At 40.2% G+C, this 26,610-nt stretch overlaps 1 protein-coding gene across 1 annotated transcript in view; it reads left to right on the top strand.

Moving 5' to 3' along the window:
* The window catches only part of SLIT2 (slit guidance ligand 2), a 397,141-nt gene that overhangs the window by 6,201 nt on the left and 364,330 nt on the right, over positions 1 to 26,610 (top strand). The window contains 1 exon segment of the mRNA XM_040335198.1: positions 10,733 to 10,804. Within this exon segment, the coding sequence (XP_040191132.1) occupies positions 10,733 to 10,804 (72 nt within the window).

The raw sequence follows: 26,610 nt of genomic DNA, 5'->3' as shown, positions 1-26,610 counted from the left end.
CCAAAGTGCATTTCCCTTATAGTCACTATTTTTCTTCCGGGATAAGGCTGATCTATATCAGTGATGGAGAACCTTGGCACCCCAGATGTTTTGGAACTACATTTACCATGATGCTCAAGCACCCTGCAGTGTAGCATCATGGAAAATGTAGTTCCAAAACATCTGGGGTTACAGGGTTCGTCATCACTGGTCTACACAATGCATTAACATGAATGCCTGGCTGAATAAATAATGCATGTTTTATTACAGACTTATAGAACAGTTGGTTCTTTTAACCATCATGTTGGGTCTAGAATTTTTTTAAACCTAAAAGTGTTTTTCTTTCTTGTGAAGATTTTTTTTAATGTAGAAAATCTGGGGTTGTTTAGGGCTGCCTATGGGCAACTTAGGTCTGTGGTGAAAGAAAGTGGAATTCCTAAAAGGCGTCTATTTTGAGGCCACATAATCATTAGCAGTGTGTACTAGAGATTATCTTTGTTAAAACCTTCTGCTTTTTTGGGGGGGGGTTCTGTTACTTGTTAAAAAATTTTTTGCAATGGCTTTCTTTTTACATTTGTGATGGCTTCCTAGTGCCAAAAATTAAATCTCATTAGTTAGAAGCTACTATTGCACTACCTGCTGGTGTGTAGTGCCGCAAACACACGACTCACGGTTGTAAAAAATGAAGTATTTTTTTTTAATGTCATAAAAAATGATCGTGTGTGGGCTCCAGAGCATTTTTCACGATGTAAAAAATGGGCATTAAAAATTTAGAACATGCTCTAATTTTTCACGTCGTTTTTTTAACGTCGTAAAAAATGGTCGTGTGTGGGCTTTAACAATGTGAAAAAAACACGCATGCTCAGAAGCAATTTATGAGACGGGAGCGCTTGTTCTGGTAAAACTAGCGTTTGTAATGGAGTAAGCACATTCATCACGCTGTAACAGACTGAAAAGCGCAAATCGTCTTTTACTAACACAAAATCAGCAAAAGCAGCCCCAAGGGTAGCGCCATCCGAATGGAACTTCCCCTTTATAGTGCCGTTGTACGTGTTGTACGTCACTACGCTTTGCTAGAGCATTTTATTTTCACGATCGTGTGTAGGCAAGGCCGGTTTAACGATCGGGTTGAAAAAAACTTCGTTTTTTTCTAGACCATTAAAAATGTAATTTTTTAAATCCCGAAAAACGGTCTTGTGTATGTGGCATGAGAGTAATGCCCCATACACCCAATTGTCTGACCAAATTCACATTGGAATTCCGACGGAATTCCATCGGAGGAAAAGAGAACATGTTCTCTATGTAAACTCAGACAGAATTCCTCGGAAAATCCGATGGAAAAACTCAGATGGGACTCACGGTCGGAATTTCCAATGGAAAAAGTCTGTCTGACTTTTTCCATCGGAAATTCCGAGCGTGTGTACGAGGCATTAGAGGATTGGCGAATGATTGTATTCTACCAATTCTTAATGTCTGCGGCCAGAAAACTGGGGAAAAAATGCTTTTGGTGGTCATGCAAGAGGCAAGTTTTTATAGCCAACAAATATTCAGTCATTATAATGGGAGGGATGTTTGCTTGGTTAGATACTGTTTCTGCACAAAAAAAAAAAAATCCTCAGCTAAACTTTTAGTGTGTTGTTTTATTTTCAACTTTGACTACAAAAAATACAGCACACTGAGTCTTTTTTTTTCCTTAGGAATAGAAACTGAATTAGACTTAAATATGATTTAACAAAAAACAATATATAACCAAGTGTATAGACTATGACGAGGTATTGAAAAACAAACAGAAAAAAAAATAATTATGGCATATATATGTAAACTGGCACGAATGCATTGCAGCTGCTATGGGGTACTCAGCTGAAATTGCACAGAACAGCTGTTTTAAGCATACTAAATAAATAATGTACCTGTATTTTACTAGCATACATGTTGGGCTACTTATTAGTGTTGAGCAGAATACGCCATATTCGATTTCGCGATATATCTCGAATATATATTCGAATATTCGAGATATATTCGCTAAATTCGAATATTCGTGATATTTTATCGAAATTAAATGATTGCGATTTTTCGCTATTGCGAATGCGAAAATAATTGCGATTTTTTGATAACTGCGGTAGGAGCACTCTGATTGGCTCAGAATATTCGTGATATTTTATCGAAATATCGCAACATGCGAATGCGATATTTATTGCGCAATTTCGAGAAATGCTGGAGGAGCGCTCTGATTGGCTCAGAATATTCGTGATATTTTATCGAAATATCGCAACATGCGAATGCGATATTTATTGCGCAATTTCGACAAATGCTGTAGGAGCACTCTGATTGGCTCAGAATATTCGTGATATTTTACAATACAAAATAATTGCGAATATTCGGCAAATGCGGAAGGAGCACTCTGATTGGCTCAGAATATTCTTGATATTTTACAATACAAAATAATTGCGAATATTCGGCAATTGCGGAAGGAGCACTCTGATTGGCTCAGAATATTCGTGATATTTTACAATACAAAATAAAAAGTGTTTTGCATTGGTGGTGATTCTTTACTCTATCCATCTGTCACAGCCGTTTGTCAATCAAACACCTTGAAGATTGAACACGTTCATGCTGCATGCTTTGGACTTTTTTTCACTTCACATATCAAAGACATTTTTATGAAAGATTATTTTTCTATTATTGGGACTATATTTCTTTATATATTTGTTTCACTGTGTATTTCACAAGTTATTTGCGCTTGCTTATTTTATAATTTGCCCACATGTCTTGTCACTAGACATATTTTTTATTCTTGTAGAGCGACTCCATTTTCTGTCTTGTATTCATTTATGTTGTATAACATTTTTGAGTTGCTGCTGTATTCTCCCCTTTTTTAAGGTATGCGCAATTTTTTCCTTCTTACAAAAAAAAATAATATCAAACATACAAATATTCATAACATACACATACACAAAGCCCCCCCCCTTTTGCATCAGAGACAATCAGAGTTCTCCTACCACAGTTATCAAAAATTCGCAATCATTTTCGCATTCGCAATAGCGAAAAATCGCAATTTTTTTTTTTTCAATTTGGCAACATAAAAGGATCGCCTCAGCTTAGCTACTCGGCCCAGGGTCTCTAATCATACCAGCAATGCTTTTAGACGTCGATAGGATGTGATCTGTTTTAAAAATCAAATTGAAAAAATGCGAATATTCGGAATTGCGAATATTCACCGCGAAATTCGAAATATAGCGCGATTTCTCGAATATGCTATATTCGAGTCGAATATTCGCAATGCGAATATTCGTGAGCAACACTACTACTTATATAACCAATTGCCAAAATCCCTGAAAAGCATTGTGTTGTTTATCAGTAATACGGTGCATTTGGATGCAGATCCTCTCCGCAGAGTCCGGCACTGAATATTGAATGTTATGAAAATATTGTATTTCTTGGATTATATATACAAAAATAGTAAAACTTCAATCAAAAATGGCTTATTGAAACCTTGTAAATCAAAGATAAAACTATGAAGTAAGAGATTGCTTGTTTTCTGATGCTCACCAAGCTTTTTGTGTGGTTATCTCTGAGCAAATTCCTGAAGCCTTTTGTTTTCAAAATATATATTCTTCTATAGGGGTATTTTTATACCGGAGGGGAGATTTCTCGTGCCATCTTTAAATAACCAGGTGCATAATTCTTTTTCACTTTGTGGGCCATGACATGTAAGCCCACATGTAGCTTCTACAGTAAGTATAGATGTGTCTATGCTGTTCTGTCAACCATTAACAACTTTCGTCACAAATTATGAATTCTAGAAGGTTTATGTAATTAGGAATAGAGAGTAAACCTTTCTAAGCCTACTAAAAAGGAGAATAAAAAATGTATTAAAAAAAATATTCACTAAACTTTGTTTTTATATATTTCTTTCTGCCCAATCCCATTAATTTGTTCCCCTACTTTCCCAGGGATTATTTTCTCGTGGGCCAAAGGAGAATATTTTTAATTGATTAAAGCACTCATGTAAACATGTACTGTATATGAGCTAAGGCCACACTACAAGAATGAGTCAGCATGAGCAGCAGAATCATCCAGGTGAAGGAACCACTTACCCTAATGGAGTTGCTCCCTTGATGGTCTGCATTAGAGTAAAATGTCACTGACTAGAGAGGGCTCAAATTCATAGGACAAGGTAATTTGTCTATTAGATCCTGGCAAGCTGGATTTCTCAATAGACAACACATTTTATAGCCTTCTGCCTGTATGTACATGATTTAGGATCAGACACCAGCATATGTATTGTATTTGAAGCTTTAAAAATTTAAATCCTGTTGCTAAAGTGTAGAGATTACCAATCCTTTTGGCGTTGGAAAGCACTGAAAAGACTTGTCGGTGACCTGGAGGAGCACTGACATTTCCTTCCAGTCATGTAACAATGCTCGGGGCTAGTGATTGGCTGCGAAACATAAGCAATATCATGGGGAGGAGGTCACATGCACCTCCATACCAAGAAGTATTGGTATTATGGCTGGCTGTGAACAGCAAAGGGAGCATAGGCAAGGTAAGTATAAGGGCCTGTGTGGAGTTTTTGTCAATGTCAATGACAATTTTAGATGCTTCTTAACATACACACGATCGGAGTTCCATCTGACTTTTCCGTGGATTTTGCTCCGAATGGGCATTGGCCATGAACTTGGTATGCATACACATGGCAGGACTTTTTCAGGCAACTTTTACCAAATCACATGTTTTTTCAGCTCTTTACCGCCACCCTGTGGGAAACTTCTGCTATTGTTGTCTGATCTTTAGTATTGGTACTGAGCATGCATGTTTGTACTTTGGACTTTAATACACATGATAGGATTAGCCTCCATCAGACAATTGTTGCTGGAAAGTTTGTCTGTTTGCACAGCGAACATTTGTCTGCTGAAAAACACAACAATTTTGTCCGATGGTGCATACACACAGTCGGATTGTCCCATCAAACAGGTCCGTCGGACATTTGTTGTCAAAAAGTCCTATCGTGTGTATGGGCCTTTAGACACTTCAGAATTCATTAACAGGTGCATGTGATCTGCAGTTATCCTCCCTCTAATCTACATTTCACCTGCTTCAAGCAAGATTTGGTTTTGCTTTGCCATGACTCTGTCACTTTGTCCTGCATGGGCAAGGTGACAACATCTCTTTAATGCTCTGATCCAACGAGAGCTCCCTCTAGTGGCAAATGGCTATATAATTGCAATAAGTAGAGTATATGCAAATGAGAGCATAGTTTCTTCATAAAAGTTCTTCTATAAGAAAGAGCCAGCTCTTCCTGTTACATTTTGCATAAGTTGTGGAGCTGCAAAATACATGTATATCATATAATAAAGGTAGAATGATCAAAAGTAAAAATGTTGGAGTTCGATTCAGGCTATTAAATGAAAACACATTTCTTATTGGTTGCTGAAGGTACCGCTGACAGAGATCTGTTCTTTCAGTGTTTACAAATAAGGTCCAATGTAAAATGTAGAATTATCATATATGTTATGTGTGAACTACAAGCTACAGCCTATCCTAAAAGCCTGAGAATATAAACTGACCTCTGATATACTAAGATTTCAGTTAGTGCTTTAAGCCATTGCATCTTTGTTGAAATAGTATATCTTTATTGGCAGCTCTCTGGTAGTCAACTTATTTTCTTTTTTTCCTTTTTTTTTTATTCATACTTCATAGTTCATAAGGCAGGCCTGTTAGGAAATTAGAGTTTCATGAATGTGCACTGTCTTGGTTGATACACAGCCTATCTCCCGCTGTTCGTTATTGTGCTGTTCAGCGTTAAGCTCCCAGAGCTTTTTCATGTGTTTCGCACATAGGCAGGTCAGTCAGATGAAGTGGCCTGGACAATGTCTGCCAGCTAGTCCTACTTGTAGGCTTCCCTCATAAGTGTCTTTATTACTCGATAGGCCCAAGTGTTTGGCCCATCTGTTTTTTTCCACAGCAACCTGTGGAGTTCCAGCTGTTTGTGAGGTAAAATGATTTGACGTTAGGTGATTTATGTGCAGTCCTACATTCCGTATCATTTTCTTCTGAATTTGCAATGCTTTATTAATTTTTTATTTTAATTAGTTGTTTTTAAAACTTAAACACCCTACTATAAAGTTCAGTGTAACCTTTAATGTATACATTGGTTACAACCATTTTGTGTAATGTCAAAATGGCTGCCAAGATAGTTATCAATTTACCTTGTATTCTGTTAAAAGTCTTTTTGTAGGGTGCTGTAGCTTATAGTAGCCAATCAGAATGTTTGTTTTAACTGATATGACTGTTATAACTGGTAATCTGGTTGCTATTGGTCCATATACATTGGCACCTTTCACTGATCTTTGCATTTCTTTTTGACTAAGCTCACATGTGTTACATTTGATGGATATAGCATGCATTACTGCGGTCTGCTTGCAGTCTTCTAATATCAGTATGTCCCAGGCTCTTTCAACTGACTATAGCCTCAGTCCACAAAACGACCACACCAGTATAAGGACGGTATACTTTTTTTTGGAAAAGTGACAGTTTTTTTAAAGCTCAACTTCAGGAAAATGAAAAGTCCTTCCTTTCAGTGGAAGATCACTTGGGTTTTAACCCTGTGTTGAAATAAAGTATTTATATGTTTGTAAGAAGCTACCATGTGCAAACCTTGTTGAACTTTCACCTGTAGGGGGGCTAGGTACAGTAGTTGTACTTTATGATTCTCCCTGCACCATCTTCTCCCCTATGCTTTTACATTCTAAGGTCTTCTTGAGTCATCCAGACTAATGTAGGGACTATAGTTGTGCATTGGACATGAGGACTCATTAGAACAATTCTCTGTCAAAGTGTAGGAAGGCGCAATTTGCTGGGGGATCAAAGAGTCAGGTAAGCAAAAGTGCTTAACAAGAGAAAAGAAAACAAAGGCGCACCAGCCTAGTGTATTACCGTTAAAAGATTTTAATAGACTTAAAATATATACAGGGCCCACTCACAAGTGTAGTAAAAAGAATCGCAGTAAAGCTTAATCGACATAAGCTGCAATGAGAAGACCTCGAACGACACTCCGATCAGTCATGGAGAAAGTGAAGGGGGTCACCGACTGCTGACGCGTTTCGAAGCTCTAAGCCTCTTCATCAGAGCCCAGTGTGGTTTGAGGTCTTCTCATTGCAGCTTATGTCGATTAAGCTTTACTGCGATTCTTTCTACTACACTTGTGAGTAGGCCCTGTATATATTTTAATTCTATTAAAATCTTTTAACGGTAATACACTAGGCTGGTGCGCCATTGTTTTCTTTTCTCTTGTTTGCCCCTAGGATATCCCCATCCATGAAGGGCAGCAAGGCCAGTGGCACTGTTGTTGGTACATGTATCATACCTATGGGCAATTGACTCTTGGATTATCCTCTCGTGCGCAGGAGAATTTGTTTTCTGTGTTTTAAAGCAAAAGTGCTTTTCCCATTCCCTGTACAGAAGCAAGCACCTAACGCTAACAAGCAAGGAGTTTTAGTTTTCCTGGAGATGGACTTTAAGCTGAATCCAGTGAGATTTGAAAATTACAGGCAAATACCAAAATTAGAGAGTCTAGTCTTTATGTTAAAGCATTTTGAATTAAGCCTTATGTGTAGAAAGGTTTAAAGAAGTTTGAGTCATGTGATAACTAACTGCCACTACTAATGGGGTTCTAAAAGGTGATATTGTTGAAAAAAAAGAGAAATTTCTGACCACAAAGCATATATCCCATTTTAAGAACAGTTTTTAAAAAGATTTTTTAGACTCCAGTCTACAGTTTCCAAATTCCTACCTGTTCTATTTTAGAAGCTCTATGTATTTTTAACTTTTATCACTTTTTGTCGCTGGAATCCTCATAATATTCATGATTTGATTGCCCAAGTGTTCATGTTGAGCAAGTGGAGGAGGAAAGAGTGGGTACAAGTAACTGGCACGGATCCATCTTGAATGGAACAAATGGGAAAATATTTTTTTTTAAAGCTTGCTCACTATTTACCCCCATGGGGATGTTTGTTGTTGTATATGGACATGAAACCAACTGGACTGGAAAACAATCATGTCGCTTCTATGGTCAGTGATTTAAAAATTTGCACAGATTTGCAATTGATTCAGTCTGAAGCAGACTGTCTGCTCATTTTTGATTTACTTTCATTCAGGCTTCATTTTACAAGCTGGATTATATCGCTCTCTGGTAGCATGTAGCGTAGTGGGGTCGCCATTCTTTTGTTAAAATGTCTGCTCAGATCTGTTTAAGAAGTCTCTGTCTGAGAATTGTGAAGTAGGAGGACAGAAGATTTTGGTCTTTTTGAACACGGACCAAGTTCTATATGAACAGTTCTTTTATAATCGTTCCCAGCTGTTGGCCAAGAGTAAATATTTCATATTTGTGAGGAAAAGTCGAAAGAATCCCCTTTGTTTACAACTGCCAAGTCCATCTGATGGAGGTACATTGTTATCTGACAACCAATTCATCTCCTTGGACCCTGGAATTTCGAAGCATTTCTAAGGCAACCTGCAGATACATTGCAAATATAGTTTCTTTCATGAGCTGACCAAACAAGGGACATCGAGAAGAGACCTAGTTGTTGTTCCCTAGTGAAAAGACAAGCCTCTCAACTTTTTCCATGAACAAATTATGACCGAATGTAGTGAACAATAGCCCATGGTAGGATCGTTCTCACTACAAATCATTTTGTAAATCTAATAAAGTTAATCTGTATGGAGAGTCTAAGGGGCCTGTTTATTAAAACTGGATACAGGAAAGTCAAAACAAAAGAGTTGTTGCCTGTGGAAACCAATCTAATGCATTGAATAAAGATGATGTCTGGTTGGTCACTATAGGCTACATTTATAATTTTATTATCTAACATTTTGGCATAAAGTTAAGGATAAGTAGAAATTGCTGCTGATAAATAGGGGCATTTGTACACAGGCAGTCAGCAGAATTTTTCATAATGAAGCCTGATTGAATTTATGTTCTAAAGTAGTTCTTATCTTCTATCCAACAGACAAGTGACCTATTAGTTTAATGAAAATAGTCTTCTTAACATTATTTTTAAGATATCAAAATTGTAGAAATAACCATGTTTTTACCATAATGTAAAATAATAAAACCTACATAAATGCTGTAAAACATTCTGGCACCCAATTTGGCTATGTTCTTTAACCTTCATATGCTAGAAATCCATTAAATTACCATACTAATTATAATAATTTGCACACGTACCTTTGTCTACAATTAATTGACCCACACTCGTGGATACAAATGCCCCTTCTGGTGGGCCCTTTACACATGGCAACCAGGTAATGGGTAAATTTGGTTGCTTTTGCATTGGTGTAGTATTCAAACAATCATCTGAACATGATGCTCCCATTACCACAACAGTTTCCATGTCAGTCAATGTTTTGGTGAGTTCTGGTACAATTTAAAGTCTGATGAAAAAAAATATGTGGCCAGCAGTATACCTCCCATACATCTGTCCATGTAGACCGGAGAGTCCCACAGTTCAAGTTATTTCCAGCCTGCTGGGGTTCCTATTATTGTTTCACTTCTGACCATCTCCTGGTCTACATTGGCTAGACCCTTCTACTGCTTCTGTGGGTTATTGCTTTCAATATATCGCCAAAATGCCTCACTAGCTAAATAAATGTTTAAACCATTAACATCAATCAGACCAGTGCTTTAAAAATTGCAGCATATAGGACAATATGCCATGGAGACTAGCAGAACTCCTTGTGTGGACATTAATTTGAAATGATGGTGAGAAAGTCTTTGCAGACCTTTTCACAAATTCCCAGCCAGTAGGGCTGTTTATTTTTCCCATGTCTATTTTTGTACGCATCCTTCCCTGACAGCACTTACTTGTTGCTCCTTACAGTCTATAATGGATTGCGATACAACACTTTATCCTGGTACAACTTGATTTTTCCTATTTCTACATTTTGCTTCTTTTTTCCCCTCTCTGCTCCATAGTTTACCTCCGAGTTTAGCTGGAGGCTGGATTCCACTCTCACATTCCTCACATTTTTTAGGATGCATTGTTCTCTGACTGTATAGTTCACTAATAATTCATATATCTGCTATAAAGCCTTTTCACGATGGGGTGCATCTTGAATAGGAAGTGGATTAGCTGATTATACAGAAATATCTACAACGGTCTTTTGTTTTGCTTCGATTTTTTTCACACTTCTTCTGTCTTTGTCCCTCCATGGCCTTGATAATTTTGTACTTGAATACCCAAAAGCTCTTGTATATGGGTTGTCGCTAATCAGTTCATCTACTTGTGAAAGTCAGAAGATCCAACTGTACAATCTTTCTATGGAATGATCATGGCATAAACGTGTACAGTTGCATCAGCTGACCATATATTTTTCTGATCTGTATGTATGTAGACCCTCCCAGCACTGATCTTACAGGGCATAAGAATATTTGGCTGGGAAATGGGTGAATAATTCTTCTTCAAGATCAGTCGACTTAAGGTCTCTATACAGACAGGGGTAGGCCAAAGTCAAACAGCTGTTGCTTTATTTGACCACTGTTGTCTGGTTTAGGCAAAAATGCAAGGACCGCAGACTTTAGCGAGATTAAATTACTTTGTAATGCAAAAGTATTTATTTTTTGTCACAATAAGAACTTTATCTTTGAATATTATTTTGGACTTTTGACCCACTTTTGTTTTCATTTTATTTTTTAGGCTTTTAAAGAGTCAGTTGCATCAGCTTCTAATAATTGGTTATATTTGTTTTGTTTCAGACGTTTGAATCGAAATAATCTTCAGGTGTTTCCGGAATTGCTTTTCCTGACGACTCCGAAGCTCTACAGACTGTAAGTACAAGAGGACATTGCATTTCGTGGCTTGTCGTTGTACTAAGCATAGTATGACTAGTTGGTGTAATCGCTTGTTTGTTGTCTTTTGACTTCAAGAATGAGTGGTGCTAATGTTCTGCACATCGAATTGTAAAGGAAGGCAATGCTTTTTGAGACAGATGTATGATTTATCCTTTTAATGCTAAGAAATGTGTTTATCCTTAATGAGGGTGTTGTAGACAAAATTGTCTTTGCTAAATAGTTTTACTTGCATCATTCAAAAATAAATGCATTCACAAAATCTATATCAGTATTTGATCTTGGTCTCTCTGTTTTTGGCCATTGCTAACACTTTGAAATATGGGAGGCCATTTTGAATCTCACCAATTTGTTGACTAAATTAATATTTTGAGAATGCAGACTCAAAAAGTACAAAAGAGTATAGAAAATAGTGCTTTAAAAACCAATGCATATGCATGAATATAAGGAAATTTGAGTTTTCATGTCTCAGTTCCACAGTATTAATGTTCAAGAATTTTATTGGGATTATTTATTTATTAAGGCAATGTGCACAAACCCACAACAGCCAGACCTAATTTTTCTCTAGCCTAACCACTGTTAAGGAAAAGCCAGCAGTTGCTGATCGTTTACAGCACCCTTCAATTTGCACTTACTTGGTCTTGTTTTGTTAATTACTGTATTTATTGGCATATAACACTCACGTTTTCACCCTGCAAATCGGTTGCAAATAGTGTGTGTGTGTTATACACCGATACTGCAATTTGGGCTGCCTCATAGAGAATGGGAAGGAGGCAGGACGAGTGCCGTCAGATTACATACAGCGAGAATCTCCTGTTTACTCAGCGGCCTCTGTAATAGGAAGTCCCGTCTTCTGGGCCGGCATTGGACCAGTGTTCTGTCTATCATAGAAGCTGGTCCAGGAGGCGGGACTTTGTATTAAAGAGGCCTCTGAGTAAATACGAGATTCTCACTGTATGTAATCTGACGTCTCTCATCCCGCCCCCTCCCTGAGATGGGCATTGATCAGGCTCCATTCATGGCAATGGTGAGGCTGCGGATAGGCATTGATCAAGCTGCATTGATGGGCAATTTTGAGACACTGACCCTCATTTGGTTCAAAGTTCTTTATTTCAAATTTTAAGTGTTTTTTCCTGAAACTTCCTTCTTAAAATGAAGATGCGCGTTATACGCCTGTGCTTGTTATATGCCGATAAATACGGTAGTCCTTTTTAGGTTATGTGTTTTTTTATTTTTTTACATAAATCTGAAAAAGGTATTTGCCGCTAAATGTTTGCATGATGCATTTTGAACATGAAGTATTTAAAAACTATTACATTGTATTATTATATATGGTAAAAAGTGGTACCTTGCAATTAACAAGTGCATTTTTAGACTAGTATGGTCTCTACTTCCCATGCTGAGTATTTTATCAATAGATTATATTTACCTGATCTTAGCTTCATTGAGATTTATCCTATACCATCCCATTCCTGCATTATGCCCGTACAGCCCAAACCTGGCTCATCTGCAGCCTGCCAACAAGTTGGCAAGGTGGCAGGTCTTCCTCTGAAGTCAAGAGAACTCAGACCACATTTGAGGTGATGAAAGCCAGAAGCTAAATACAGAAGTGATATTGTTTATAGGTTAACTAAATATACTTTAGTTACAAGCTTTGAAGAATATTTTCGGCACCAATGCTATAATGCAATACACACAGTACCTGTTGGAAACACTTATCCTTGGGGCATATTCATCAGACATGGTGTAGTATAAGAACTAATAAGGCAACTATTGAACAGTGTGCTACACAGGATCAAGGTATTAAGTTGGTAATAAAAAATGGAGGAAAGGAAAATGTATTAGTTGCTCACAGTAAACAAACAAGGGCAATCTAGTTGTTTGACATAGTCAACATTTATAAAAAAAAAAATTTTGCAGCCTTATTTAGTACAGAGCAGTCCAATTACTACTGGTTGCTGTGGATCACAGCGTTAACAAATAACAGCTCCTTAATAAATAAGGCTCCTTTTGTCTCTGCAAAGTTTTTATTTTATTTTGACTGATTATCCTTTTGCAGGATATCCCTTCTTTTTGAGTGAGCATTTTTTAAATTAGTGTATTTTTTTTTCTTGTACACCTGCAACCAATTTGAAAATATGTGACTAAGGAGAATGGACAAGTCAGTTTTATAGGGGTCTTATATAAGGTTTGTGCTTGAATTTTTATAGCTGTGTGTAGTTATTACAGATCAGAATAATATTAAGAATATTTTTTCCATTTTTATTTTACATGCCTTTTTTTAAACTGTTGTCCATATTTGCATGCAGGCCATGCTGTCTAGTTACAGGGTCACTATAAATGGTAGCTCCACAAAGGGTGCTTACAATGATCACCTTTTATTTATATCATTTATATCTTTAAAAAGCAGTTATTGCAAACTGTACATGTGCTCCTAACAGCGTTAGGTGTTGCTTGCATTAATGTTCTGAGATGTAGGTATTCTAATCTATACCTAAAGCTCCTTGAAAATACTCTATAGTAACAGACTAACAACATGGAGGCACAAGGACAAGACTTTAACTTTTTTTTGTTTCGTTTTGGATAGAGTGGAGAGGGATTGGAACATCTTTTGGGTTTTATTGTCCCCATTAGGGAGATTCAGCACCTCTATTTTTCCTGTTTACCATCTTCATTGAAAGCGAAAAGAAAATCCTAAATTTTGGGTTGACACCAGAAAAATAATAGAGGGAACATCTTTGGCAAAATGAAAAAAAAAAAAACGTTTTGCCTTTGGCTCTACTTTAACTTTAAAGAGATGTATGGGAATTTTTTTTCTCTTGAATTATACTTACCTAGCTGCATCTATCCCCCAGCGCCTCTTACCCTGAGAACGGAGCAAACTAACACTGCAGATCGCTCGGTTCTCACAGCTCCCCAAGCAGAGAGCTGGTGACTGTCAGTCAGCAGGTCTAGGCTCTGCCCCCCTTCCATGCTCACTGGAGCTGGGGAGGGGGTGGTAAAGGCTGGCTCAGGCTCTCGGCGGCTGGCTGAGAAGCTGAGCTGGGTGCTGGTCCAGGCATGTGGGCAGATCCCGACTCCATTGTCTCGATCTTGCCTGAGTCTGGACAGGCTCTGTGACGTCAGCAGACAACAGACTTCAGCCCGCTATCTTCTGAAAACAGGTCACAGGAGTGCAGAAATGAACTGCACTCTGTGATCCACGGGAGAAGTACAGCCAAACAAGCTTTGGCTGTTCTTCTCCTTTACTATCCACCATATACTGGTTGGTTGCTGAATGACTTTGTCTATGGCGATTTCTTTGACAGATGGGTGACTGCAGAGTGACTTTGGTGGGGTACAACCTCCCAACCTACCAAGAACTTTGCATTGGTTTTGTGAATGTATGTATTATTTATATAAACTCATCTGCCACAGTGCAAAAGTTGGGAATTTAAGACGTTGCACTTTAACCAGATCTTTTAGAAATTATACTAAAAATTTCATCATCCGCTTAGTGTTAATAACAGGTGTGCCTCCATTTAAACGTCATCCTAAATCGCTGTAAATGTTCTTTTATAGTGTTTTGTCAGCTCTTATTTTAAGATGATTGGCCTTTTAAATAAAACTCCTCCCCATAAAAAATGAACTGAATTCTTTGCTAGCATTGTAATAATATCTAAGTGATGAGCTCATATTAGATAAATTCATTTTTTAATCCCCCACGTCTTTTCCTCGATTCTTATCTGCATTCCTCGCCGGGACAATTGAAGATCTAGGACAAAGGTTAGCATTCAGCAATGCTGTTAGAACAGGTATATTGGAACAAAGCGTGGATGCAGTTTTAAGCAAGTCCAGTGATGTTAAGCCTATGAACAAGGCAATACATGTAGAACTTTTAACCAAAGGATGAATGTATGGTAAATGTCAAGCAGACAGTATTGCTGTGTCAAAAGTTTATGAGAACGTGATTGGACCATTTTTAGGCTCGCTCATCACAGGCCTCTTTTACTGCACTTTTTACTTTTCAGCATTACTGCGTTCTCTTGTTCTGGTTCGAGAGTCTAAATCAATTCACTAATAAAACATTTGTTCCTCATGTAAGAGATGACAGTTCTAAGGCTAGCCATAGACATGCAATGGTGGTCCAGAATTGTACCATCTGCAGGTTATTTTGTTATTTTTCTGGTTTTAACTTCGCTTAGGATTTTGTGAAAATGTGAAATATTTTTTTTTTGCAACATGTATTTTTTAATAGTGAATAAGAATAAGCTAACTATACAAGTAATATGTTGTCCCTTTGTCTCTGCAGCCTGTAGACACAGGCCTATGGTCCTTAATGCTAGATCCAGCTCCACAGCTGTTCCGTAGACATGTGAATCAGAAAATGACAGGAACAGTGTACCCTGTTAGAGCAGCAGTAGCCCAATTGATATTGTTTACATTTATCATGGGTTCTTTTATGTTATGTTGTTCCCTAAATGCTCAGCCAACTAATTAAATCAAAGATGCTAACAATAATTTACAAAGCCATCCACAACATCACTAGCCTAGTTTCAAAATACCAACCTAATCATTATTTTTGTTCCTCTCAAGATCTCCTGCTCTCCAGCTCCCTCATCACCCCCTCCTATGCTCGCCTCCAGGACTTTTCTAGAGCCTCTCCCATCCTATGGAACTCCTTACCCCAATTATCTCCTACTCTATTAGCTTTTAGGTGATCCCTGAAAACCCTCCTTTTGAGAGAAGCCTATCCTGCCTCTACCTAACAACTGTATTTTCATTTTCTCCATCGGCTCATCCCCCACAGTTATTACCTTTTTGTATTACTTGACTCTCCCTTTTAGATTGTAATTCCTAAAGAGCAGGGCACTTTAAGATTCCTTCTGTATTGAATTGTATTGCAAGTGTACTGTTTGCCCCCATGTTGCAAAGCGCTACTCAAACTGTTGGCGCTATATAAATCCTGTATAATAACAACAATAATAAACATGTTGCATTACGGCACTCCTTTGTGCTGATATTTTTTCTCACTGGGATAAAAGCATCGTCCTGGGGAAATGTATTATTAAAACGAGTGGCTGGACAGGTCATAGTGCGTCTGTAGGCACGCAGTTATTTTTACATATGATAGTTACTGGAAGGATTGCACGTTCACCTTTTTCATTTTTTTTATTCTTTTTCAAAGTGGTTTAAAAAAAAATTGCCTGCATAATGTTAAAACCTGTTAAAAAAAAAAAAAAAAGTAAGGAGATCATTAAATCTACTATCGTTATGTTAGTGGAATCAAATACCCAATCTGGTCAAGCAGTTGGATCGTGTGATGTGGGGCTTGGAAGGAATTTCAAAATCTAAACAAAATACGATGTCGGTATGAAATACTCGCTGAATAATTGGCTTCCAATGTGATGACATCAGGTGTGGCTAGAAGCTCATATTGTGTTTCATAATGCTTTTCAGTGCTGCATGCGAGAACACATTAAAGGGGATTTGGTGTGTAAAGAGGGTACAGCACCATGGCATCTGCAGTGTTAGATTTCACCTGCCCAAGGCTTATTGCTGATCAGACCATAAAATGAATATCTACTAAAAGCACATCCATGCTTTTAGAAATGCATTAACTCTTTTGAAAAGATAGCAGAATCGATGACTTATTACGCGCCACACAAAACCTCTCTTAAGAGAGAAACTGTAGCTATCACAAGAGTCCATATAAAGTGCACTGTTTGCTGAAAGACCGCATTGGACCCAGGCTGACGTTGATGGATTTGTATGATGTGCTCCGTCTGATGGGCATTTTACACATGTCAGACAAGTGTACAGTTTACATTTCAATTGAGAATACACAATCACTCTGTCCAGATCTTTAAATCAATCTACATTTCCGGATGCACACTGTCTGGCAGTAAACCCTCCTCGGATTAGGCAGATAACGTCTAAATAAAGTGAACAAGTCTGTATTTAAAGCTGAAATCCAGGCAGATAGAAAAGATACAATTTATGCAGCTCTGTGTTCATTAATACATCTTTAAAGTGGTTGCAAACCCAACAAATCCAATTAAAATGAACACACTACCTTATTCAGCAAAGCATCAGACGTCACCTGTCCCTAGTCTGGCCGGAAAAGAAGCTGCCAGTCATCTGAAATGCCCTTCGGATTCCTTCAGTGAAAAAATCTGACACTGTAAAAAAAAAAAGTGTCGCCACGCCCCCCCCCCCTACTGTGACTACAAGACTAAATTGGTAAACTCTTGCGCGAGGAGGGGGCGTGTCTCACGCAGCCGCGTTCACAAATATCCCCCCCAACTGCACCCGCTGATGCGTGCTGCTATGCCAGGGAGATGTATGTGGGCATGTACAGCTGGTAGGGTAGTCCAGTGATGTCACGACTCCGCCTCCCGAACTCCAGGTCATCGACACGCCCATGGATCGGAGATGTTCGGCTGTCTGTAAAGGGAAGATAGAATCACAAACAAAAGGTAGAAACCATGTGATTTGCTTGCTTATGGTACAGACTACTTAGATATGTTAATGTTTCCTATTTTCCAACCCCTGTAAAAAAATAAAAATTTAAGTCAGCAGCTACAGTATTTTTTTTTAATATAAGGTCACTTACCTGTCCAGGGATCCGCCGATGTCGGCACCTGAGCCAATTTGTCAATTGGCTTCTGGTGCTGGCATTGTTAGTAAGGGAAACCTACTGCACATGCATGAGTCGTGCTGCGCTTTCTGAATGGTCCTGGGATCTTCTGGGACCTGTGTGTGTCCCAGAAGGCAGTGGGGGGAAGGAGGAGGAACCAGAAATGTAGATTACCGATCTGTGATCTTATCTGGAAGTGGGAGCGGGTACCTTTCAACACCAGGTACCCGCTTCCCCCCAAAAAGTGCCAAATGTATCAGTGGTAGGTGGCGGGTGCGAACAAGCGGAGCTTCCCATTTTGGGTGGATCTCTACCTTTTTAAGTGTATTTTTTTTTTATGTAAGCAGGGTAAGTACCTGTATTTGACTTGGTATGTATTTCTTGCAATCTCTGTACAGTGGAGATCAGTTGTTCTGCAGTGCAAAGAGCATGTTGATGGGAGGAAAGAGCAGAGTGACAGAGAGCTGAGTTTAACAGTCTGCTGCTCCTCCTTTCATTGTCTAGTTAAAGGGTGGGGGTAGAGAGGAAACCTTTAAGCGTTACTAAACTGCAGCAGAGAGAAATGTGTGGTTTGGTTAAATCTCAAAACTGATTGAATACAAATTCTTTGGCAGGTAAAATAGCTCACTTATGTGCATTTAGCCATTTTCCTGGTGTTTAGCGTTAATGTTATGATGTCACAAGCAAATGTGAACAGAGATGCTCTTTGTAATGTTCCACCTGTTTGCAATAAGATGAATAAAAAATAATGCATTTTTAAAAGGCAGCAAGATGCCAGATTTCCGTAAAAAACAGCCAATGAACTGTATTGTCGGCATTTAAGAGTTTGCAGAGCAAAATAAGGTGCATATAGGTTTAGCTGTGGAAAGTCTTGTGATCCTTCCTTGTAGCTCCTGTTCACTTTATTCCCCTTTTTATGCAGGGGAGGGGGGGGGCAAAGGGGCAGTAAAAACAGGAAGTTGTTCTGTGTTTTTACCACCCTGACTTCCCACCTAAAGCATACCATGGCAGCCAAGGGGTGGTAAACATGCCATGACCAAAGCACATTTACCTTGAGTTTTTAAGTCCATAGGAATGTGCCTCAACCATAGGCGTGCGCAGAGGGCGTGCCTGGGAACACTGTTATCACTACATGCGGAGCCGATCCCTGTGTTGGCTGCCCCGCAGGGATGTTTCAGGATGGAGAGCAGAAGAGGGGGCTAGTAAATATACTCCAGTTTATAAATGAATAGGAAGCCACTCAGCACACAGCACTTCCCATTCATTCACTGTTCTATGTAGCTGAGACTGCAGAGAAAGTCATGTGTGTTTGAGCTTTGGGGTGCACACCCAAATTCAATATGGTTGCGCACACCTTTGGCCCAAACCAAGCCAAATGCTTGCTTCGTGGTTGCAAAGCTGTATTTCAGTACACCATCTCCTTTAGGTTTGAAAATAAGCCAACAAAAAAAACATACATACGTTTAGGATCACCTTCAGAATGCCTGGAGGCCGCTGCTTTACCACCCTCTGCTGGGGCAAGAGAAACTGCAGCCGTGTATAAGAGGGCTTATGCTGCGTACACACGACCATTTTTAATGGTCTAGAAAAAACAACGTTTTTTTTTCAACCTGATTCTTGTTAAAGTGGAGGTTTACCCAAAAACCTTTTTTTTAACATTAGATTGAGGCTCGTTTTGTCAAGGGGAATCGGGTGTTTTTTTTACAATCGAAGCAGTACTTACCGTTTTAGAGATGCATCTTCCCCGCCGCTTTCAGGTATGGGTTGCGGGACTGGGCGTTCCTACTTGATTGACAGGCTTCCGACGGGCTTCCGACGGTCGCATACATTGTGTCACGATTTTCCAAAAGTAGCCGAACGTCGGTGCGCAGGCGCCGTATAGAGCCGCACCGACGTTCGCCTTCTTTCGACTACACGTGACGCGATGTATGCGACCGTCGGAAGCCTGTCAATCAAATAGGAACGCCCAGTCCCGAAGACCATACCCGGAAGCGGCGGAGAAGATCGCTCTCTAAAACGGTAAGTACTGCTTCGATTTAAAAAAAACGACCCGATTCCCCTTGACAAAATGAGCATCAATCTAATGTTAAAAAAAAAAAATTCGGTGAACTCCCACTTTAAGCCGGCCTTGCCTACACACGATCCTGAAAAAAAAAATGCTCGAGCAAAGCGCGGTGACGTACAACACGTACGACTGCACTATAAAGGGGAAGTTCCATTCGGATGATGCCACCCTTGGGGCTGCTTTTGCTGATTTCGTGTTAGCAGAAGTTTGGTGAGAGACTATTCACGCTTTTCAGTCTTTGCGCTTTTCTGTCTGTTACAGCTTGACGAATGTGCTATCTCCATTACGAACTCTAGTTTTTCCAGAACGAGCGCTCACGTCTCATAACTTGCTTCTGAGCATGTGCGTTTTTTTCACGTCGTTAAAGACCATTTTTTACGAAGTGAAAAACGACGCGAAAAAATAGAGCATGTTCTAAATTTTTAATGCCCATTCTTCACGTCATGAAGAATGCTCTGGAGCCAACACACAGTCTTCACATCATGAAAAACGGTCGTGTGTACGCGGCATTAGAGTTGCTGCTTCTGCATTTATATACATTCAGAGCTTGCCAGGAACGGCTACAATTAAAGTACACACCTATTGAAGATATTGTAGTTTAGTAGGACCTCGCGTCTCCCTGCTGCCCTAGGCTCTGGACCACAAGGGCCTTTTGCCAAATAAAGTCCAGAGAGGCAGCCAAGTATGGATTTATTGTGCGGCATATCAGGAGTTCTGGATGTACGGTTGACAGCAGAGGCATAAAAATAATGTCCTCGCCCACAGTTCCTTAGGAGAAGAATAAATCCCTGTACTTTAGAGTTTGTGAGGAAGTGAGGATTTGTGCCTGCCTTCTGTTATAAGAAGGCTACTGCTGTGAAAGACACACAGACCTTCACTGGCAGTAAAAAGAGCCTGTCTGTTTCCGGCATTATGTCTGACGGACAGATTTGCATTTCTGACAAATCCAGATATGAAAAGGAGATCTGTACTGAGAGCACTATATAGGCTGACCTCCTTCTGAAAATGCTAGTTGACTGGCCATCATGCTGATAAGAAAACTTTGCTACAGTACAATTGAGTCAGTAACCCATAGCAAGTATTCATCATCCTACTCTGCATATCCCCTTTAACATCATTGACTCAGGATTTTAACACTACTGAAACCTCGTTAACAACCAGACATCTAAGATTTTAAATGAACAGGTCAGTATTGGCTGCCTATGTACTTCTCTCTATATAGGCGAGAGTAACTTCCCCTGCTCATGTATATAGTTGACAAGCAGTATTTAATCCAAAAGAAAACATTTATCTATTCTTAGATGTGATGGCTGCATTTGTTTTATTTTTTCATTTTTTTTTCTATTTTCATCTGGTGATCCAGCCAGTAAGTCTTTTGTTTTTCAAAAGAACGAGCTCTGCTACAAATGTATTTGTTTACAGGGACAAGACAAGCCATTTAACATAGACAGGAGTGCTTACAATGATCCTCTTTTATTTATTAACGTAAAATCTTTATCTGGTGGTGTATTTTGTTTTTTTGCTGCCCTAGGCAAGACTTAAATTGGGTGCCTCCCCTCCCCCCAGCTAAATTTGTCCCAAGCCTTCCTTCTCAAGTGGTGGGTGTAAGAGAGAGGGGAGGGAGTGTAAGAGAGAGGGGAGGGGGTTGAGGGAGAGGGAAGGGGGTTGAGAGAGAAGAAAGGTGGTCGAGAGAGAGAAAGGGGGGGAGGGGGTTGAGAGAGAGGGGGTGAGAGAGAGGGGAGGGGTTGAGAGAGAGGGGGTGAGAGAGCGAGAGTGCAGGGGATGAGAGAGAGGGGGGTTGACAGAGAGAGAGGGGGTGAGAGAGAGAGAGAGGGGGTGGCGAAGAGGAGAGGGGAGGGGGTGAGAAAGAGGGGGGTTGAGGGAGATGGGGGTGAGAGAGAGAGGGATGGGAGAGAGGGGAGGGGGTTGAGAGAGAGAGAGGGGGTGAGAGAGGGTGAATTCCCTATCCCCCATACTACACCAGGGGACTCTCCCATCACCCCCCCATTAAAAAAACTACACTGGACTCTCACCTTCCCACAGCCCACTGGCTCCTTTTTACTACCTGTGTGTAGTGAGGCTGCCGAGGCAGGATCACATCCCAGGACTCCAACCTGCTCTGCCAATTGAGCTACTTCCGAGATCCGAGGCTGCAGCCACCACCAGCTCCTGCTCCCACTTTGCGCCCCTGTCACCGAACGGTCAATCCGCGGCCACCCCTGATGTCACCCTCTGACAGGTGTCACCCGGGTGTGGTTTGCAGCCCTGTAGCAATGCCTCTGCAGCCCTGGTAGTGTCCCTTCTGCCGGTTGGCAGCGCCACCCCCCTGAAAGATGCCACCCAAGGCAAAATTATGACAGGACAAAATGGCTGGACAAAAGTTTAAATAATTTGCCAGGTAAAATAACTCCCATATGTATTTAACTGTACATTTAGCAGTCTACCTGGAGTTAAAGAATATGTAAACCCAATATTTCTTATTCCTTATATGTGCCTGCTTTATCATGTACTTGTATGAATACTGATACTGTTCTCTTTGTATTGCTTCCTTTCTGTAAAACCCCTGGTGTTCCTGCCAGTCCCTCTGTTTTCCTGTTAAAAAGTGACCACAATAGGCATGAGAGCACAGTGTGGTCAGTTCCCTAGCTAAGCTGGGAACTCAGCCAGCTCTCCTCCAATGTTCAGACTGGTGTTGACATGCCCCCCTGCCCCCCCCTTTCACACCCATTTACTGGAAAGACCAGCGTGCTGTTGTTTCTCCTTCCCCAGTTCTTTGAGCTCCTTATACAGCTGAGAACAGAAAGAATGTGATCACTTATAAAAAAAGGGAAAAAAAGGCAGTTATAATAAAGTTATATACAAATGTTATGCCTTTCATTTTGATTCTAAACGGAATGGGTTGTTTTACAAGGTAAGGGATTACATAGACTTTAAAGAGTATCTAAACCCAAAACAACAAATGTAATATGTTCCAGCTTACCAGTCTTTAGATGAGGTTGCCTTAGGCTTTTATTCCTTTATTTTACCTGTTAATCCTGTAAATAACACACTTCCTGCCTTAGGGTGGTCATGTAGAGAGCCTTGGTTGACACTCAGGTTGGACTTTTCAACATGTCTTCCCTTCTTCATTTCCACGGCATGTTTGGGAGAAGGGGGGGTTAGAAGTTTACAGAAACTGGGATTGTGCTTTCAGTTCGGCTCACCGGATGTAACAAGGACACTGTGACTCTGGAAAGATCAACAGGTATTTTTTGTACTTGCCAACAATGGGCCAGATTCAGGTACAATTCCGGCGGCGTAACGTATTGCATTTACGTTACACCGCCGCATTTTTTTATGGGCAAGGGCTTGATTCACAAAGCACTTGCCTGTAAACTTGCGGCGTAGCGTAAATCCCTCCGGCGTAAGCCCGCCTAATTCAAATGGGGCGTGGATCATTTAAATTAGGCATGTTCCCACGCCGAACCGACTGCGCATGCTCCGTTTTGAAATTTCCGTCCGTGCTTTGCGCGAAATGACGTTGCACCGACGTAATTTGTTGAACGTCGACGTGAGTTACGTCCTTTCCTATTCATGGACGACTTACGCAAAAAAAAAAAATTTGACGCGGGAACAACGGCCATACTTTAACATGGCAAGTCTAAAGATAGGCCAAGAAATAGCAACTTTAACTATACGTCGGGAAAAGCCGACTACCGACGACGTAAGAGAATGCGACGGCCGCGCGTACCTTCGTGAATCGCCGTAAACAGCTAATTAGCATACCCGACGCGGAAAACGACGCAAACTCCACCCAGCGGGCGCCAAAGTATTACACCTACGATCCGAAGGCGTACGAAGCCGTACGCCTGTCGGATCGAAGCCAAAAGCCATCGTATCTTGGTTTGAGGATTCAAACTAAAGATACGACACTGCAAATTTGAAAGTACGCCGGAGTATCAGTAGATACTCCGGCGTACTTCTTCTGTGAATCTGGCCCAATGTTCTTAGCCTGCAAACAAAGGCAGCCACCACATCTGAGGATGGTAATACTTTTTGTTCTTGGGTTTAGATATCCCTTTAGTGCATTTAACACAAATCCATACACAACTACTAGAAGAACGGACAGCTGTGGAGGTAAGATGGTTGGATTCAGGTCTTAAAGTGGGACCGTTACAAGCAATGTATACGTGTATGCCAAGATACCTTAGAAAGTAAAGGAGAGACTGCCTCTGTAAACGGTGACCTGCTCTAATGGATGCCGAGTGCAGCTTCGCTCCCCCAGCTTCTGTGCATACTAATTATTATTTGACCTCTAGTTGTAAATGAGATGCCAGGTGAAAGGGGCTGCATGCTTATTTCCTAGCCTAAGAGCAATATGAAAGCAAAAGAGGCTTCAGTGTATATGAATTATGATTAGGCACGGTCGGTTGCCGCCAGCGGTCTACTATACTTTCCCTTTGCTGCCTGCTCCGGTTTCTCTTTGGACAGGCTCACAGAGCACCGCATGGTCAGGTCAAGACGCTCGCATAGAAATAGAAGTACGGTTGCAGCTGTGTTTGTTGGATCTGGAGACCAGTTTAAATAGCATTTCCATTTATCCAGTCCATTAACAGAACTCTGTAAAATAATACCAACTCTGCATAAACTACAGGACAGTGTAATAAAATCACAAGCACTTGTTGACAGATAGGAGGGCGTAAGTAACAGAGAAGCAAAAAGGTTTCAGTTTAAACGGGACAGTGGATTTTTTATTTTTTTTAAATAAAAGTCACTCAGAAGTATTTTTATACCTAATTACACAGACAGCTTTGTCCAAATAAATGTATATATGTAAGTATAGCCCTCTCAGAGCGATGTATTTGTGAGCACTCTATCTCAGATTGATTTGATGTTTTGAAATGGAGACTATTGTAATGGAACTTACAAGCAGCCCTAATGTTTGTGCTTAATGGTACATGTGAAGGAATAACAAGTTGAGGACTTGGAGACATACTGCTTCTCTACCTAAACTCATAGTAACAATGGCAAGAGATGTTAAAGCGGAGGTTCACCCAAAAGTGAACCTCCGCTTTTCGGAACCCCCCCCCCCCTTCGGTGTCACATTTGACACCTTTCAGGGGGGAGGGGGTGCAGATACCTGTATAAAACACTTCCCGGTATAGACTCCCACGGGAGTCTGGCCCCTCCGCGTCATCCCCCTGTTGTGTTCTGGGAAACACTCGGCTCCCAGAACACAATGGGGACCAGTGGGAACGGCGCAACGCGGCGAGTGCATGCGCAGTAGGGAACCGGGCAGTGAAGCCGCAGCGCTACCGCTCGGCTTTGGCTGCCGACGTTGTGGGCGACTTGGACAGATAAGTGTAAATTTTTTAAAAGTCAGCAGCTTCTGTATTTGTAGCTGCTGGCTTTTAGAAAAAAAAAATTCAGGTGAACCACCGCTTTAAAGTGTATCAAAGCCAAAAAATAAAAATGTAATATATTGCAGATTATTAGTTTTTGATGTGGTAGCTAATTTTTTTTTAGCTTCTTTTGCTTTATTTTTACCTGGTCATCCTGCACATAACACACGTTCTGTCCTTGTGTGGCTACATCAATCCTCCACTGTATCTATGGAGAGGGCAGGGGCAGACTGACTATTCGGGCACTCGGGCACTGCTCAAGGGCCCATGCCACTAGGGGGCCCCATCAGGGTTGCCAGCCTCCGTAAACCCAGGCCCGGGGGTTCTGTTCCCAGGTAAATGATTTCCAAAAAAAAAACTTTTTACAGGTTTGCCTTAAAGTGGACCTGTCCCCTCCAAGAATGGTGAAAGCTGCATAAAGGTAGTTAGCGACACAAGTGCACTTATCTAAGTTCCTTGTTCTTCATAGTTTGCCACATTGCTACTGAATGTGTCTTTATTAGTCATCAGCCAGCTTCTTCTTCCCGTTTCCCTGTTTCGGTCCATCGATGACATCTGCCCCATATATGTGTAGAAAAAAAGGATAGAATGGGATTTTTCCTAAGATTTCACGTAGTTTACGTAGAAGAATTGAGGAGAACATGGCATCCCTTGTGCACATATAGAATTACATAGCTTTCGATTATATATGTGCACAAGGGGTGCCATATTTGCTTGCTATACATATAGCCCCAAGCTTTTTTATTTGGATTTAGGTATAGTAGGGGAAGGGTTTAAACCCCTATCAGGTTATTGCATGCCTGTGTCCTGCTGGAAAGATTTTTTCTGAGATCTCACATAGTTTACCTGCAAGGCCTCTAGAGAAAGTTCTGGTAGTGCATCTCTGAGATCCTGATTACGTCACCAGTGCTTCTAAAGGCCAGGAAGTGCCATCTAATTTTCTATTAGTAGCGGACAGTAATTTTTTTTTAACATAAACATAGATGATGCACCTCTGATTTTGATTGTGGTAAGGAGGTAGGTCCATTTTAACAGATAAATGTCTATCAATGTGCGCATTCAATAAAAGCCACAAATTCTGCTTCGCCCAGTGGGATGTGCCTATTCAGCTTGGTTTACAGTGAATCTCAAATTGATTTGTTCTATCTCTACTGATGTGAGTGATCCTAAGTAGTCTGGCAAATGAAGCAGAGTATGTTAGTGCTATCTAAATGCCCCTAATCTCATTGCTATGATCTGTATATTTTACCAAACCTTGGGAAAATAAATGTAAGCAGCGAAGATTGTTGGATTCTTGATTAACGACTCGCCATCTATACATATTTTGACTTTTTCCCATTCTTCCTTGTATAAATAAAGGACACATTGATTTTGGTAATATACGCAGATCTTTATACGGTGCACAGCGTGTGATATGAACCAGAACAAGGCTTTATGATGACTGTATCAACTTATTTTAACTTTCAGAGTGGCCTTTGCTGCTTGCAGTCTTTTTCTATGATATTGTATTACTTTTTTTTTTCGCTCTTTGACATTTGTTTGCTTTTAAATGCATTTGATCATCTGCGAGTGAGAACGTAATTTCTTTTCCTCTTGTTATGTTGATGTATACGTTTAAACAATTTAAAATACAAACATTCCTGAATTCACTGTGCCAGCTCCGATTACAGCACGGGGAAGTGGATGTGTCACATATTATAGTGCTCGGCTTCATTATTCC

Source organism: Rana temporaria, chromosome 1 (assembly GCF_905171775.1).
Source record: "Rana temporaria chromosome 1, aRanTem1.1, whole genome shotgun sequence".
Taxonomy (NCBI): domain Eukaryota; kingdom Metazoa; phylum Chordata; class Amphibia; order Anura; family Ranidae; genus Rana; species Rana temporaria.
The sequence above is the reverse complement of the archived record's forward strand: the minus strand, read 5'-3'. Positions and strand labels throughout refer to the sequence as shown.